Genomic DNA, 12,719 nt, shown 5'->3' with positions numbered 1-12,719 from the left:
TTGCGTCACTGTTCATGAGTTATCAGATGTAATTAAGAAGATGTGGTACGAGTACCAATGATAAAAATGTCAACTCGGGGCCTTAAGATAGGAAAAATGCTAAATCTGTTGTTTTCGTTCTTTAATATTAGTTTGCCTCACCAAATGTTTTGATACTTATACAAAATCCTTATGTTCTAAAAACGGTTATAATTACGTGATTCCTGCATCGATATGTGGAAGTTTACTCATGTTTTATTCATTTATTTCAGGGAACAGCGTTCTTACTTCCATTGAATTCTACTTCTAATAGAATTAACTTGCATATTTTTTTCAGGATCTTGGTGCAGTTTGGTATTAAACTGACAGTGATGTTTCGAGTACATGTGACCAGCATAACAGAGTGTTTCAATAGATTGAGCTCTCTGTCTAAGTGTACTTTAAAGGTGCGTTGCACTGAGTTCAGTTTATTGATATGCGTATACCTTCTGTGTGCATGTTTAAGATGTAAAAACAGACTATCCATACCTACATGTCCATGAAATAAAATCTAACATGTAAGGTAAAATGATTTTACATTTTGCATTATCTATCACAACTGGCAGCACATGGTGCTACTGAAGCAGTAAATGTTCTCTCTAATTTTTCACGGATACTAAAGGATTTAGTTTTCATTTGAACCAAACATTCTTCAAATTTGAGGCGGGCTTCAGATGGCCAATTAACAAAATGTGTATTAGTTCAAACTCCAGAACAATAAAATTAAATTACAATTAGAATATACAAGACTAACCAAAATCAGAGACTCCTGACTTGAAGTCAAGGTAATCATACCAAGAGACACACCAAATATACATAGGTCAAGAGTCAAAAAGTTATAGTCTGGTCAAGAGTTCCTTGTAAAAAAAAACACAAAGCAGATTTGGAGGAAAGGGTCATCGTGGTACACAATACTAACAAATATATCTATCTTATATAGATATACGAAGATGTGGTAGGAGTGCTAATCAGGTAATTCTCCATTTTATTCAAACAAAATATACTAGTTGTACATTAGGGCAAAGGTCAAGCTCACATGAAGTTTCTCGTGCCACTAAAGACTCACCATCGTATGACAATATTAATACATCTACATGCCACATAATCAGAAGCAAGGTCAATTGAAAATTATATTTTGAGGTCAAGGTAATATACCAAGGAACACACTGTATCATGATGGCACACCCAACGTGCATATGTCAAGAGTCAAAAAGTCACAGTCTGATTAAGAGTTCCATGTTAAATATGCATACAGCAGTCCTGCACGAAAGTTCATCATGGTACACGTAACAATGTCTTGTGTCATGATGCACTACACATGCCAAATACAGAAAACCTAGGTCAGAGACAGAAATACAAGAAATATAACTAAACTCAATCGAACGGTACTTGTATTGCAGGTCACTACAATTGCCTTCAACATAGAACATAAACTCTCGCAACACTGCAAATTTAAAACCGTCTTTCACAAAAGTTTGAGCAGGATTCTTTGCAACGATTATCTTAAAGTTAATTGAGAATCGAGTCGTGCAGTTAAGTCAATAAATTTCTAACCATGTGATAGAAACACACGATACCGTCATGAAATTGAATATTTGAAATAGTACGACCACATGCAACAAAACAAGACAGAGTTATAAACAAACATACGAATTTTTAATCACAATGCACAAATAAGGAACCGTATTTATTCATCTAAAATGTACAATTGCGTTAAACAATGGAAATTAACACTGTATATTTATATAAACGATCAATCTTGTAATAATTAAATATTAAACAATCTTTGATTGTATGATATTTGTCAAGAACTACCAGTTTGAAATATTTTAAGTAAGAAGAAGATAAAGCATTTGTCATTACATTTAAAAATAATAATCATATTTTTGACCAAAACTAACTCCCATTTACCTCAGACAAGATAAGAACAGATGAAAGTGTTCATAGTTCATTTTTGGATATACGTGAGCATTTTATTGCTAATACTGTATTGTTGTCTGTTAATAATGAATAAACTCATCATAGATACCAGGACTAAATTTAGTATATACGCCAGACGCGCTTTTCGTCTACAAAAGACTCATCAGTGACGCTCGAATCCAAAAAAGTTAATCCACCCGATGAAGCAGCAAGAAAATGAAACGACTTTGACACAAATATTCAACATTTAATGGTTTCTTGCTTTCTGACTGACTCAACTCCATTAAACAAGAAAACTGTGTCATGCCAAAGAGAACTGCGTTAACCTGTTAAATTGTTTACAATAAGCTGTGGGGCCCATACACTCACAACACTCTATAATTACAAGATCTTTATTTATGTAAATATTAACTTTGTACATGATTTCTCTTTTCATTTCGGTTAGCTTCGCAACCGTAGCTCTTACATGTATGTTCTGATATTTTTTTGACATTTTGCGGACCATGAATGTTCACAAACCCATAAAGAAATAAAAAGGACCATAAGAGTTATGGTTCTGCAGTTTCATTTTGTTATGACAATTTAATTTGATCAAGAAATGAATAAGTTTTGGTCTCCAGTGGCAAGTATTTCAGAAATCTATTGTATTTACCCCATTGATTTCAGATTTTATTGATTTTGATGTGAAATGTGCAAAGTCATTTACAATATTTTAGTTTGTCGTATTATCTTCATTTAAGAATAATAAATTTTAAAAAGTATCTTGTTGAAACATCCATCAAATTTTGGATTTAAAGCTAGGTTTTGTCGCATTTTTAATTTGTCATATATGTGTATATTGTTTTTATTCCTGCAGTTATACGTTTTGTGAAATTTGTTTAAGGAATAACACAAATAGAAAAATAATTATTATATACATATTTGAATATTTTTGTAGATAAATTTAAATATTATTATATATTCATAACTACAAAAAAATGTATATATGTCATGTAACAACTCTTCAATATTTATTCGTTTTAATGAAAAAAGACATATATACATGCATTAATATTTATAATTGTAAATATGTTATAAAAACTCTCTCATTTTTCTTCCTGATACAATGTACATATGCATTTCTTGATCATTGTAATTTTTGTTTTCAGTTTAGGCTGTCTCACAATTTCCTAATTTGACACATATGTGTATCATTAATATATTAAATAGTGAATACGATAAAAATTAAACAAAGGAACTGATCAAATATCACAATTAAAAAATATATAATTTAACAGGCTTGATTGTCACCATACACATATTTGTGAATCATGTGCCAATGAATGCATGCTGTCTTCCTTATCATAAAAACAGATGTTGTTGGACCTGATTTACCACAGCGCCACCTGTAATTACGTGGGGATAATTTTCACCAATGTCTCTCATAAGCTTTAATACTATAAAAGCTCTTAGCAACATTACATTTCAAAATGAAACTAAACTTATTTTGTTCAGACTTATAAACAAAAGAATGAACTATATCACTTAAAATTACAAAAGAGTACATTGATATTCAGTTCTAACGCTTGACATACAATGAGGAAATGGAACTCATCTGCAATCCCATCCTTGCAAATTGGACAAATTCTCTGTTCTAAAGGTGTTCTAGTATATCTACCAAATTCTATTAGTAATTTGCGATTACTAATTCTGATGTTTACCATTTTAGAAATAACACTTTATACATGTAGATGACGATAGATGACTTTCAAAGACTACGGTCGTATTTTGGTTTTATGTGAGCGCGACATTTATGTTTACTTTAGTAGTAACATTCATATATGGAAGTCGATTCTATAAAGGTGCATAACTTAATTTGTTTAAAGAGGGAATACTGTAGATCAATTAAATACCCTTCCTGGGCACTTGAGGACCACCCCCCCCCCCCTCACCCCGTCCGTTTTTGGAGAGACTCGTATTGATTACTCTTTAGTATTGTTAGCCTGTCTTTTTCTTTGTAAGCCATGGCCTTGTCAGTTAATTTCCAATCTATGAGTTTTATAGTGCCTTTAGTATCTTTCGTTCCTTTGTTTTCCACATATACATGTACTCACCTGAAACAGTATAAAATAATATTTACATTCTTACATGTTTGATTAATTGCATTAAAGTGCCAAAGAAACGAACGAAACACATACGATTTAGACACTATTCAACCTCTGGTTCATAAACATATTTTAAAGTATTCAAAGGAACGTAGGTAATTTACTCTTTGGTAAAATTCAAGACAACGTATTTTACCTGAAGGCTGCATACCAACTGTATTAACTACTAGTAACATAGGGTGCTAGCAAAATTTTATGAAGTCATTGATGTTTAAAAAGACAAAGAATGAACCTAAAAGTTGACACGAAAGAGAAGGATTGCCATGTTTAGCTTTGGTGACTTTTGTAGCAGACTAGACAATTCTTTTTATTTTTTTATTTTATGCAATGACTTTTAAATCATTTCGGATTTAAGACATCGTTGTATGCACTTGATACGAGAGCATTGCATTCGATTTCTGCTGAAGTTTCATTTCAGTACAGAATCAAAATATTTTTTGAAAAGATGTTAATTTTTCTTAAAAATCAGTTATTGCTTATTCATACATGTATCTATCTTGCATACATGTATCTTTAACATATTATTTTATATAAAACATGAAATACTTCACACAAATACATGATTTTACAATTCACATTATCTTGTTATAAATTTAAAAGGGAACTTTTTATCATATATAATTATCATCAAGGATTTTGCGATTCGAACAAAAATCACTTAATTTTCGCTAACTATTATAGATGGGAGCTAGAGAACATAGTTTGAACTTGTATACATTTTTTAGGTTAAATATATGTCACAGTTGTCACCGTGTCTATATGAAAAGAGATGTGGTATGATTACCAATAAGACAACTCTTAACAAGAGACTAAATGAGAGAACTAAAAACTATAGATCACCATATGGCCTTCAAAAATGAGCAGTGCCCATACCGCATAGTCAGCTAGCTATACATGGCCCCGAAATAACAAATGTAAAACAATTAAACAATTGATTGATGTAACAGTTTATACAGTACATGGGTTGCACAGTAGAGATGCAATAACATTTAGAAGTTTTATACCATAAAGCAATGTTTAATCTTATTACAGATGTTTACAACACGATATTTTGAGATGAGAATGAAGTAACATGTTTTATATAGAGTTGGAATTTAGTAACGTTTTAACCTTTAAATATATTATATATGCATGTTCTTTTATATGATTGAATTGTGAACATTAAGCAGACTTCGTTATACAGGCAAACAGTTTTTACAGTGAGCTTACGGATAACTTTACTATAGATTAACGGGAAACATGGATTACGATCCCGGATACACAGATCCGAAATAATGTATAGTCCCAAGACATACACAGAAGAAAGACCCGTTACATTATGCATTATATTCAAATGCATGATAGTATAAAGTGTTTGGTTTAATTCGATCGAAATATGTTGACAAGTTTCGACAATGTGAGTTGCTATGCTGCTTTCGTATCAAATTGCGCGTCGCCATTTGCAAATGCATAATGGTTTCATGATAAGAACGAAGATACATTTACATGTTATTATTACATAACTTGACTAACCATGCAGTGGATGAAACTGTGTTCGTTGTGTCTTGAACACAGAAGTACTGTATTTGCACCATAGACTAGATCGTTATTTAAGTTTTTTTTAGTGCTGTATATATATATATATAGTTTCCACACAATTAAATGTTTAAGTTCCTGAATCATGTTTCCCCAGTTGCACATAGTTGTTTTTGTGAAAAAGTTAGCGGGATCCCAACCCCCTCATAACCTGGGACAGTAGCGTAACAGTAGATCATAAGAACAAACTATGCAAATATATATCATTCGGAAAACCTTAAATATAATGGAAAGCAGCTGGTGTTCAAAATGTGGTGCTTTTAGCAAAACGATACAATTAAGATAGAACCCGCCCTTGTTTGCTTTTTACAAATTTATTCACTGCATATACAAAGGGCAATATTTTCTATTCCAGTTAGCTGGCGATAAAACCGAGGTTGAAACGATCATGAGAAATGCATGTACAAAATCAGGAATTTGACAGTTGTTTTCCAGTCGTTAGATGTGTTTCAGCTTTTGATTTTGTCATGTTATAAAAGATTTCCCGTTCTGAATTTCTCTTGTAGTTCGTTTGTTTTGCTTCTTTTTTCCAGTAAGTTTTCGGACATTTTCTTTTTCATATTTTGTGGTTGTTACATTTAAAATCTTACATTTGATACGCATTCATTTTGTCCATTAAATGAGTACAATTCTTTTTTAATGATGTAAACTTTTTGATTTTGTTTATCAGATAATTGTAATTATTTATAAATATTCAATACCAATAAAAAAAAGTTTTTTTTATGTTTTATGTTCAGTTTCAATCTGCTGCATGAATTAAGTTCATGAAAATGTCAGCATGGAAATATAAAAAAAAAAAATGCAAAGAGAATGCAAAGTCGCATTCTATTTTGATATAGCAATACAAGTTACCATGAAAAGAGAAAAAAAAGAATAGACAATATTGGGGTTTCTAAATTATAAAAGATTGGAAATAATGGGCAAAATTTCAAATACTTGTAGCGGAATTGGATTATGCAAATTAATTGTTTTGATAAAATTGCCTGTAAAAATAACTTTTGCCGGTTTTTCGTATATAATTTAAATTTTATAGTTCGTGTTCACATAAGAGAGAGAGACGTTGTCACTTACCATCTAGTTTAACTTTGTCTTACATATTTTTGGGTGTAAATTGTGTTTTTAAGTAGATAGTTCCGATATTTCATTTTGGAAATCTTGAAATGTTATTATGTCATCCATTTTGGCACTGATTCCGAATGATGTCTGATACCGCGATTTTCATTGGCTAATTATGGGTTAAGGAAAACAAATTTGAATAATTAATTTGATTGGTCAACGGTGGTATAAAAGCGGCCGTTTCGAAGTTAAGTTTGTCTCTTGGCCAGTGACTTGAGTAAGGTCTACTTCTCTCTCCTCTCTCTATATATATAGCCGAGATTTTGTCAGTTACTAAATGTTTGATTAAATATTGTCCCCCTTTTAAGTAGACTGGTTAATTTTTAAGATAAAAATGTAGAATTTTATTTGGTAAAACTTTTCAATCGTTCACCGCAGTGTGTTCTTCTGATTCTAGATTTATTTAGTAATTTTGCGATGTTAATTTATAAATAGATTAGCCATATTCATCCACGTGTCGCGGTGCACTCGACTTTCCGTAGGGAGGGTGTTCCGATATTTCAACACTAATATTTAGATAGCTACTACACTTCTTTTTATATAAATTCAATTTAAAGAAAGACATAAGTTTATTTTTGCATATTTTGTTGTTTGGTGCTCTATTTTTGTTGTAAACAAAGTACCGATTTATTGAAGTTAAATTGAAGAAAACTGTTTATAGTTTTCTTTGCCTTTTTGATATAATTATACTGATTTTGGATCTTGTTTACACTTGTTAATTGTTACATGTTGATTTATGTTATTTCTATATAAAGTATCTGAACTTAATAAATCTTGAGTCTTCTCTACCAAAACACAATCTCCCAGAGGAACGAACGAGAAACCTGAATTGCTAACTCAGAAGTTTGTGGTATATATTTGCCATTGAGACCAATATAAAAGGCATCCGTCGTTAACAGTATTTTGGATTATAAATGGAATAAATTACATTTACACTGGTTTAAGGTCAAAGGTTGTTGATGTTGGATTTTGTTGGCGATTCCAGGTTCACATAAGTACTCACGGGGGAACGGTGACACATAGACACCCGACCCTCCTGTTACATTTTTGGTGGCCAATGTGGGGAGATATGTGATTCAAATTTGTAGAGAAGACTAGGATAATTTGTATATTTTTTAATTTAAAAAGTAAAAAGAATAAATTAAATAGGGAGAAATTTAAATTTATAATTTCTGTAAATTAAAATAAAATAAATTAGGACAATGGCTGACAGAGATTATGCAGGTTATCTATCTGAAGAAAACATAGATGTACATAGTTTTGAGAGCCCCGTATTACGTAGATTACGAACCGATGATAGGAGACACGTTAGCTTTGGTCCGCCACATGATTATCGGTTATCAGAATTTGATTTTGAAAGAGTACGAGCCGAACATATGGATCCTAAAAGTCCAATTGATTCATTAAGCCCGCTTACGATAGAGATACCTTCTGCAGGTCCGCAAAGGTTAGCAAATAGCCTCCCTGATTTTGATGGTCGTTCTCATGCAAAAAGCGGATCCGAAATTGAGATATCTGTCGACGAGCCACGGTATGGTGAATATCGTAATATAGATAGTTCTCCAAAGTTAAATTTTAGAAAAAGACAGGATGATGAGACTAGTCGGAAAGCCGAGAACCTGTCTCCTATTGCGGGTAATCGTGAAAGAGCTGATTTATATCCGTCAAGGGAACCGTATAGACCCCCTCAGTATTTTGAAAGTACAGGTTTGCATGAACCTTTATTAAGGACATCTAGTCCTAGACCGAGAGCCGAAAATGAAAATTACTTTCGATTTAGTAGAGAGAATGTAGCTCCGAGTCCTAGACCGAGAGCCGAAAATGAAAATTATTTTCGATTTAGTAGAGAGAATGTAGCTCCTAGTCCTAGACCGAGAGCCGAAAATGAAAATTATTTTCGATTAAGTAGAGAGAATGAAGCTCAGAGTACACGAATTCATACAAGTTCTGCTGCTAGACAACCGCGTAGACAAGTCGATACGGACATGTATGATATAGGTCAAGATTACAATAATCAACAGTCGCAAGTATATGAACCAACTGATCGTTATCAAGATAGACATTCTCCACTACCGCGATTCGATCCGCTGTTTAATTACAATCGTAATGCACCTTCTCAGTATGCATATTCACGGGAACCTTTTCAACGTGATTTATCACATCATATGCCTATTTATGGTCCACCTAGACCCGCTACATATGTACCACAGGGATACACTGGTGGTTTACGTGCTACTTCTATTACGCGACGTGAGAAAGAGCCTGAAAAATTTGATGGCCGTTCGGTAGACTGGAAAGATTTCATTGTACACTTTGAACAATGTGCTTCTTGGAACCGTTGGACGGAACATGAAAAGGCTCAACAACTTTCAATGAGTCTTCGCGGAACTGCACAGAAGTTATTAGGGGATTTAAAACCCGAGTTGGTTAAAAGTTACGATAGCTTAAAATCTGTATTAGCTCAGAGATTTAATCCAAAAGAAAGGGTTACCGCGTACCGATGTGAGTTTAGATCGCGTATACGCAAGCGAGGAGAATCATTAGCCGATTTTGGTTACGCGTTACGACGATTAGTTCGTTTGGCTTATCCCGAAGGAGAATATAACACTGTATTAGAACAGTTAGTGATAAATCAGTTTATAAACGGGTTATCCAACGTAGAAATGGAAAAACATGTGCAATTTGCACATCCACAAAAATTAGAAGCTGCTATTGCTTGTGCCGTGGAATTTGAAGCATTTACCGGTGCACAAATGAATCCGCCGCGAAAGCCAAAAGATGATAATCCTCTGTCTCTGCCAGTCAATAATATAAATAGAAATAAACAAAATAAAGAGAAAACTGAAAATAGTAAGAAAGAAATGTCAGCATGTCCTCAAAATGAAATTAAAGATTTGACTGAAGTAATTAGTAGTTGTTTTGGGAAAATGTCTGATAAATTAGACAATTTGACAGTAGGAAAAACAAGAAATTACCCCAATCCAGTTACTTGTTATAAATGTGGCAAAGAAGGACATTTTGCTAAATTCTGTAGAAAAGAAACAGAATGTCAAAATTGTGACAAATTTGGTCATCATTATAGAAATTGTGCTGCACCAGCTACTCACTGTGTTAATTGTAACAGGTGGGGACATCTTGCAAAATACTGTAGGACAACTAATAAAGTAAATGATTTTAATGACCAGACAGGTTCAAATGATAAGGGAAACGATTAAGGGCTGGACTTAGGGCCAAAGATTCAGCCGAAAACCTTGAAAATGAAATTGAAACAGAAAGGCCTCCAATTAGAATTAGTGCAATACAGCAAAATTGTTTATTTGCTACAGCCAAATGTCAAAAAGTTACTTTTAAAATTTTAGTTGATACAGGATCAGTAGCTAGTATACTCTCAAAAACTATCTTTGATAAAATGGGGATTGCTCCTTCAAAGTTACAAAGAGTTAAAACAACTCTATCAGCTGCTGATGGAAGCAATATTGAAATTTTGGGAAAAATAACTTTGAAATTTATTATGTCAAGTAAAGTGTTTGAACATGAATTCATAGTAGCCGGGATTCATGAAATTTCAGGGATACTTGGTATGGATTTTTTAGAAATAAATGATGCACAAGTTCTAATTGCGAAGCCTGAAATGGTCTTGTCAGGTCATAAAGTTAAACTATATAAACAGGGACATAACTCTTGTTTTTTTGTTAGATTAAATAGTGAAACAGTTATTCCCCCTAAGTCTGAAATAACACTTGAAGTTCCCACTCCTGAGTTGATAGATAAAAATTTGAGTGTGTTAGAACCTTGTAAAAGATTACAAAAAGAAGGTTTATTTATTGCTAGGACTTTATTAAGTAAACCAGAAACTAAGCTGTGTGTAAACGCAATTAATTTGTCTAACAAACCAATTAAACTTAGACGTAAAACCACATTAGGCGTTTTAGAAAAAGTTGACTATATTAAACAATGGCCGGAAGTCAATTCTATAGATAAAATAGAATCACAAGTTGATCTGCCAAAGCATTTGCAACCTTTAATTGATAAGACATCTTCAAAATTAACTGAGGAACAGAAAAATGAAGTTAAGGGATTAGTGTTGGAATATCGGGATATTTTTACCGGACCGGATGGAAAACTTGGGCGTACAGATTTAGTTCAGCATACTATAGACACGGGCGATGCTAAGCCGATTAAAATACCACCGCGAAGGGTACCAATGTTTCAGAAAGAAATAATTGAAACGGAAATTCAGAAAATGTTAGATGAAGACATAATTCAACCCAGTAATAGTCCTTGGTCCTCACCCATACTTTTGGTTGCTAAAAAGACCGACCCTTCTGATCCCTCAGGAAAGCTTGCATGGCGCTTCTGTCTGGACTATAGATCCATAAATTCAGTTACGAAAAAAGATGCCTATCCTTTGCCAAGAATAGACACTTCCTTGGATACGTTAGGAGGTAATAATTGGTTCACAACCGTCGATTTAACGTCAGGTTATTGGCAATGCGAAGTCGAGCCAAAAAGTAGGGAGAAAACAGCTTTTTCGTCCCATAAAGGTCTTTTTGAATTTAAAGTCCTAAGTTTTGGTTTATGTAATGCTCCAGCTACTTTCGAAAGGTTGATGGAATTGGTGTTAAGAGGATATCAATGGGAATATTGTCTATGTTATTTGGATGATGTTATTATTTACGGTGCTACATTTGAAAAGGCTTTGCAGAATGTCAAATTAGTTTTTGAAAGGTTTAGGCAGGCAAATCTCAAACTCAAACCTTCAAAGTGTTCCCTGTTTCAGCATCAAGTATTATTTTTGGGGCATCTAGTTTCCGGTGATGGTATTTCCTGTGACCCTACTAAAATACAGGCAGTTAAACATTGGCCAGAACCGACAAATATAAGAGAGGTCCGAAGTTTCCTGGGGCTAGCGGGTTATTATAGAAAGTTCATTGAAAATTTTTCAGAAATAGCTTCCCCTTTAACAGAATTGACAAAGAAAAACAAGAAATTTTTGTTTTCAGATAAATGTAGTCATGCATTTGAAAAGTTAAAACAGAAATTAATTTCTTCTCCAATTTTAGCTTATCCAAATATGGAGGGTAAATTTGTTCTTGACACAGATGCTTGTGACAACGGAATAGGGGCTGTTTTATCCCAAATTCAAAACGGCGAAGAAAAAGTCATTGCCTATGCCAGTAAAACTTTAAATAATGCACAGAGAAAATACTGTACAACTTACAAAGAACTTTTGGCAATAGTTTCTTTTGTTAAACATTTCCGCCATTATTTGTGGGGAAGACCTTTTAAAGTTCGAACTGACCATGCCTCTTTGATATGGCTTAAAAATTTCAAAGATCCAGAAGGAATTTTGGCTAGATGGATAACTATCCTAGAAACTTTTGATTATGCTTTAGAACACAGAAAAGGAAGCCTTCATAGTAATGCTGATGGGTTGTCCCGGCGTCCTCACAGAAAATGTGTCAGGACCGATTGTCCTGATTGTACTAATGAAAGCTTATTGGTGTCAAATATATTAAGAGAAGATGCAAAATCTTCATTCTTTGTGACCCCACTGATGGCCACACAAGAAAATATGGAAGACCCACATGCTTCAGTACAGGATTTAGATATTTCAGAGGAAACCGAAAATAGTCAAAATGAAAATTTGTTTTGTAACTGGTTGGCTTTTTGGACACATGAACAAATTGCTGAAATGCAAAATAGAGACCCAAATATTAAGAAAATTTTAGATTTGAAATCTTTGTTCGATAATAAGCCCCCAAAACATTATATTGAAGATGCATCATATGAATGTAGGGTTTTGTGGAGTCAATGGGAGTCTATAGAAATAAGAAATGGTCTTTTATTCTACCAGTTTCATTCAGAAATCGGGGAAGAAAAGTTAGTTTTAGTTGCTCCCAAAGAAATGAGGGATAAGATTTTCAGTGAATTACATGAAAAACG

General features: G+C 33.2%; 1 protein-coding gene across 1 annotated transcript; it reads left to right on the top strand.

Moving 5' to 3' along the window:
* Positions 1-7,975: 7,975 nt before the first annotated feature.
* On the top strand, positions 7,976-10,976 carry LOC139483213 (uncharacterized). Its single transcript, XM_071267245.1, has one exon. It carries the CDS (start codon positions 7,976-7,978, stop codon positions 9,986-9,988), a length of 2,013 nt encoding a protein of 670 aa, XP_071123346.1. The 3' UTR covers positions 9,989-10,976.
* The last annotated feature ends 1,743 nt before the right edge of the window (positions 10,977-12,719 follow it).

The sequence above is a fragment of the Mytilus edulis genome, chromosome 7 (genome assembly GCF_963676685.1).
Source record: "Mytilus edulis chromosome 7, xbMytEdul2.2, whole genome shotgun sequence".
NCBI lineage: Eukaryota > Metazoa > Mollusca > Bivalvia > Mytilida > Mytilidae > Mytilus > Mytilus edulis.
The sequence above is the reverse complement of the archived record's forward strand: the minus strand, read 5'-3'. Positions and strand labels throughout refer to the sequence as shown.

Bases quoted from the DNA above. Each gene is read 5' to 3' on its own strand.
- LOC139483213 (XM_071267245.1), top strand. From the start codon at position 7,976: ATGGCTGACAGAGATTATGCAGGTTATCTATCTGAAGAAAACATAGAT.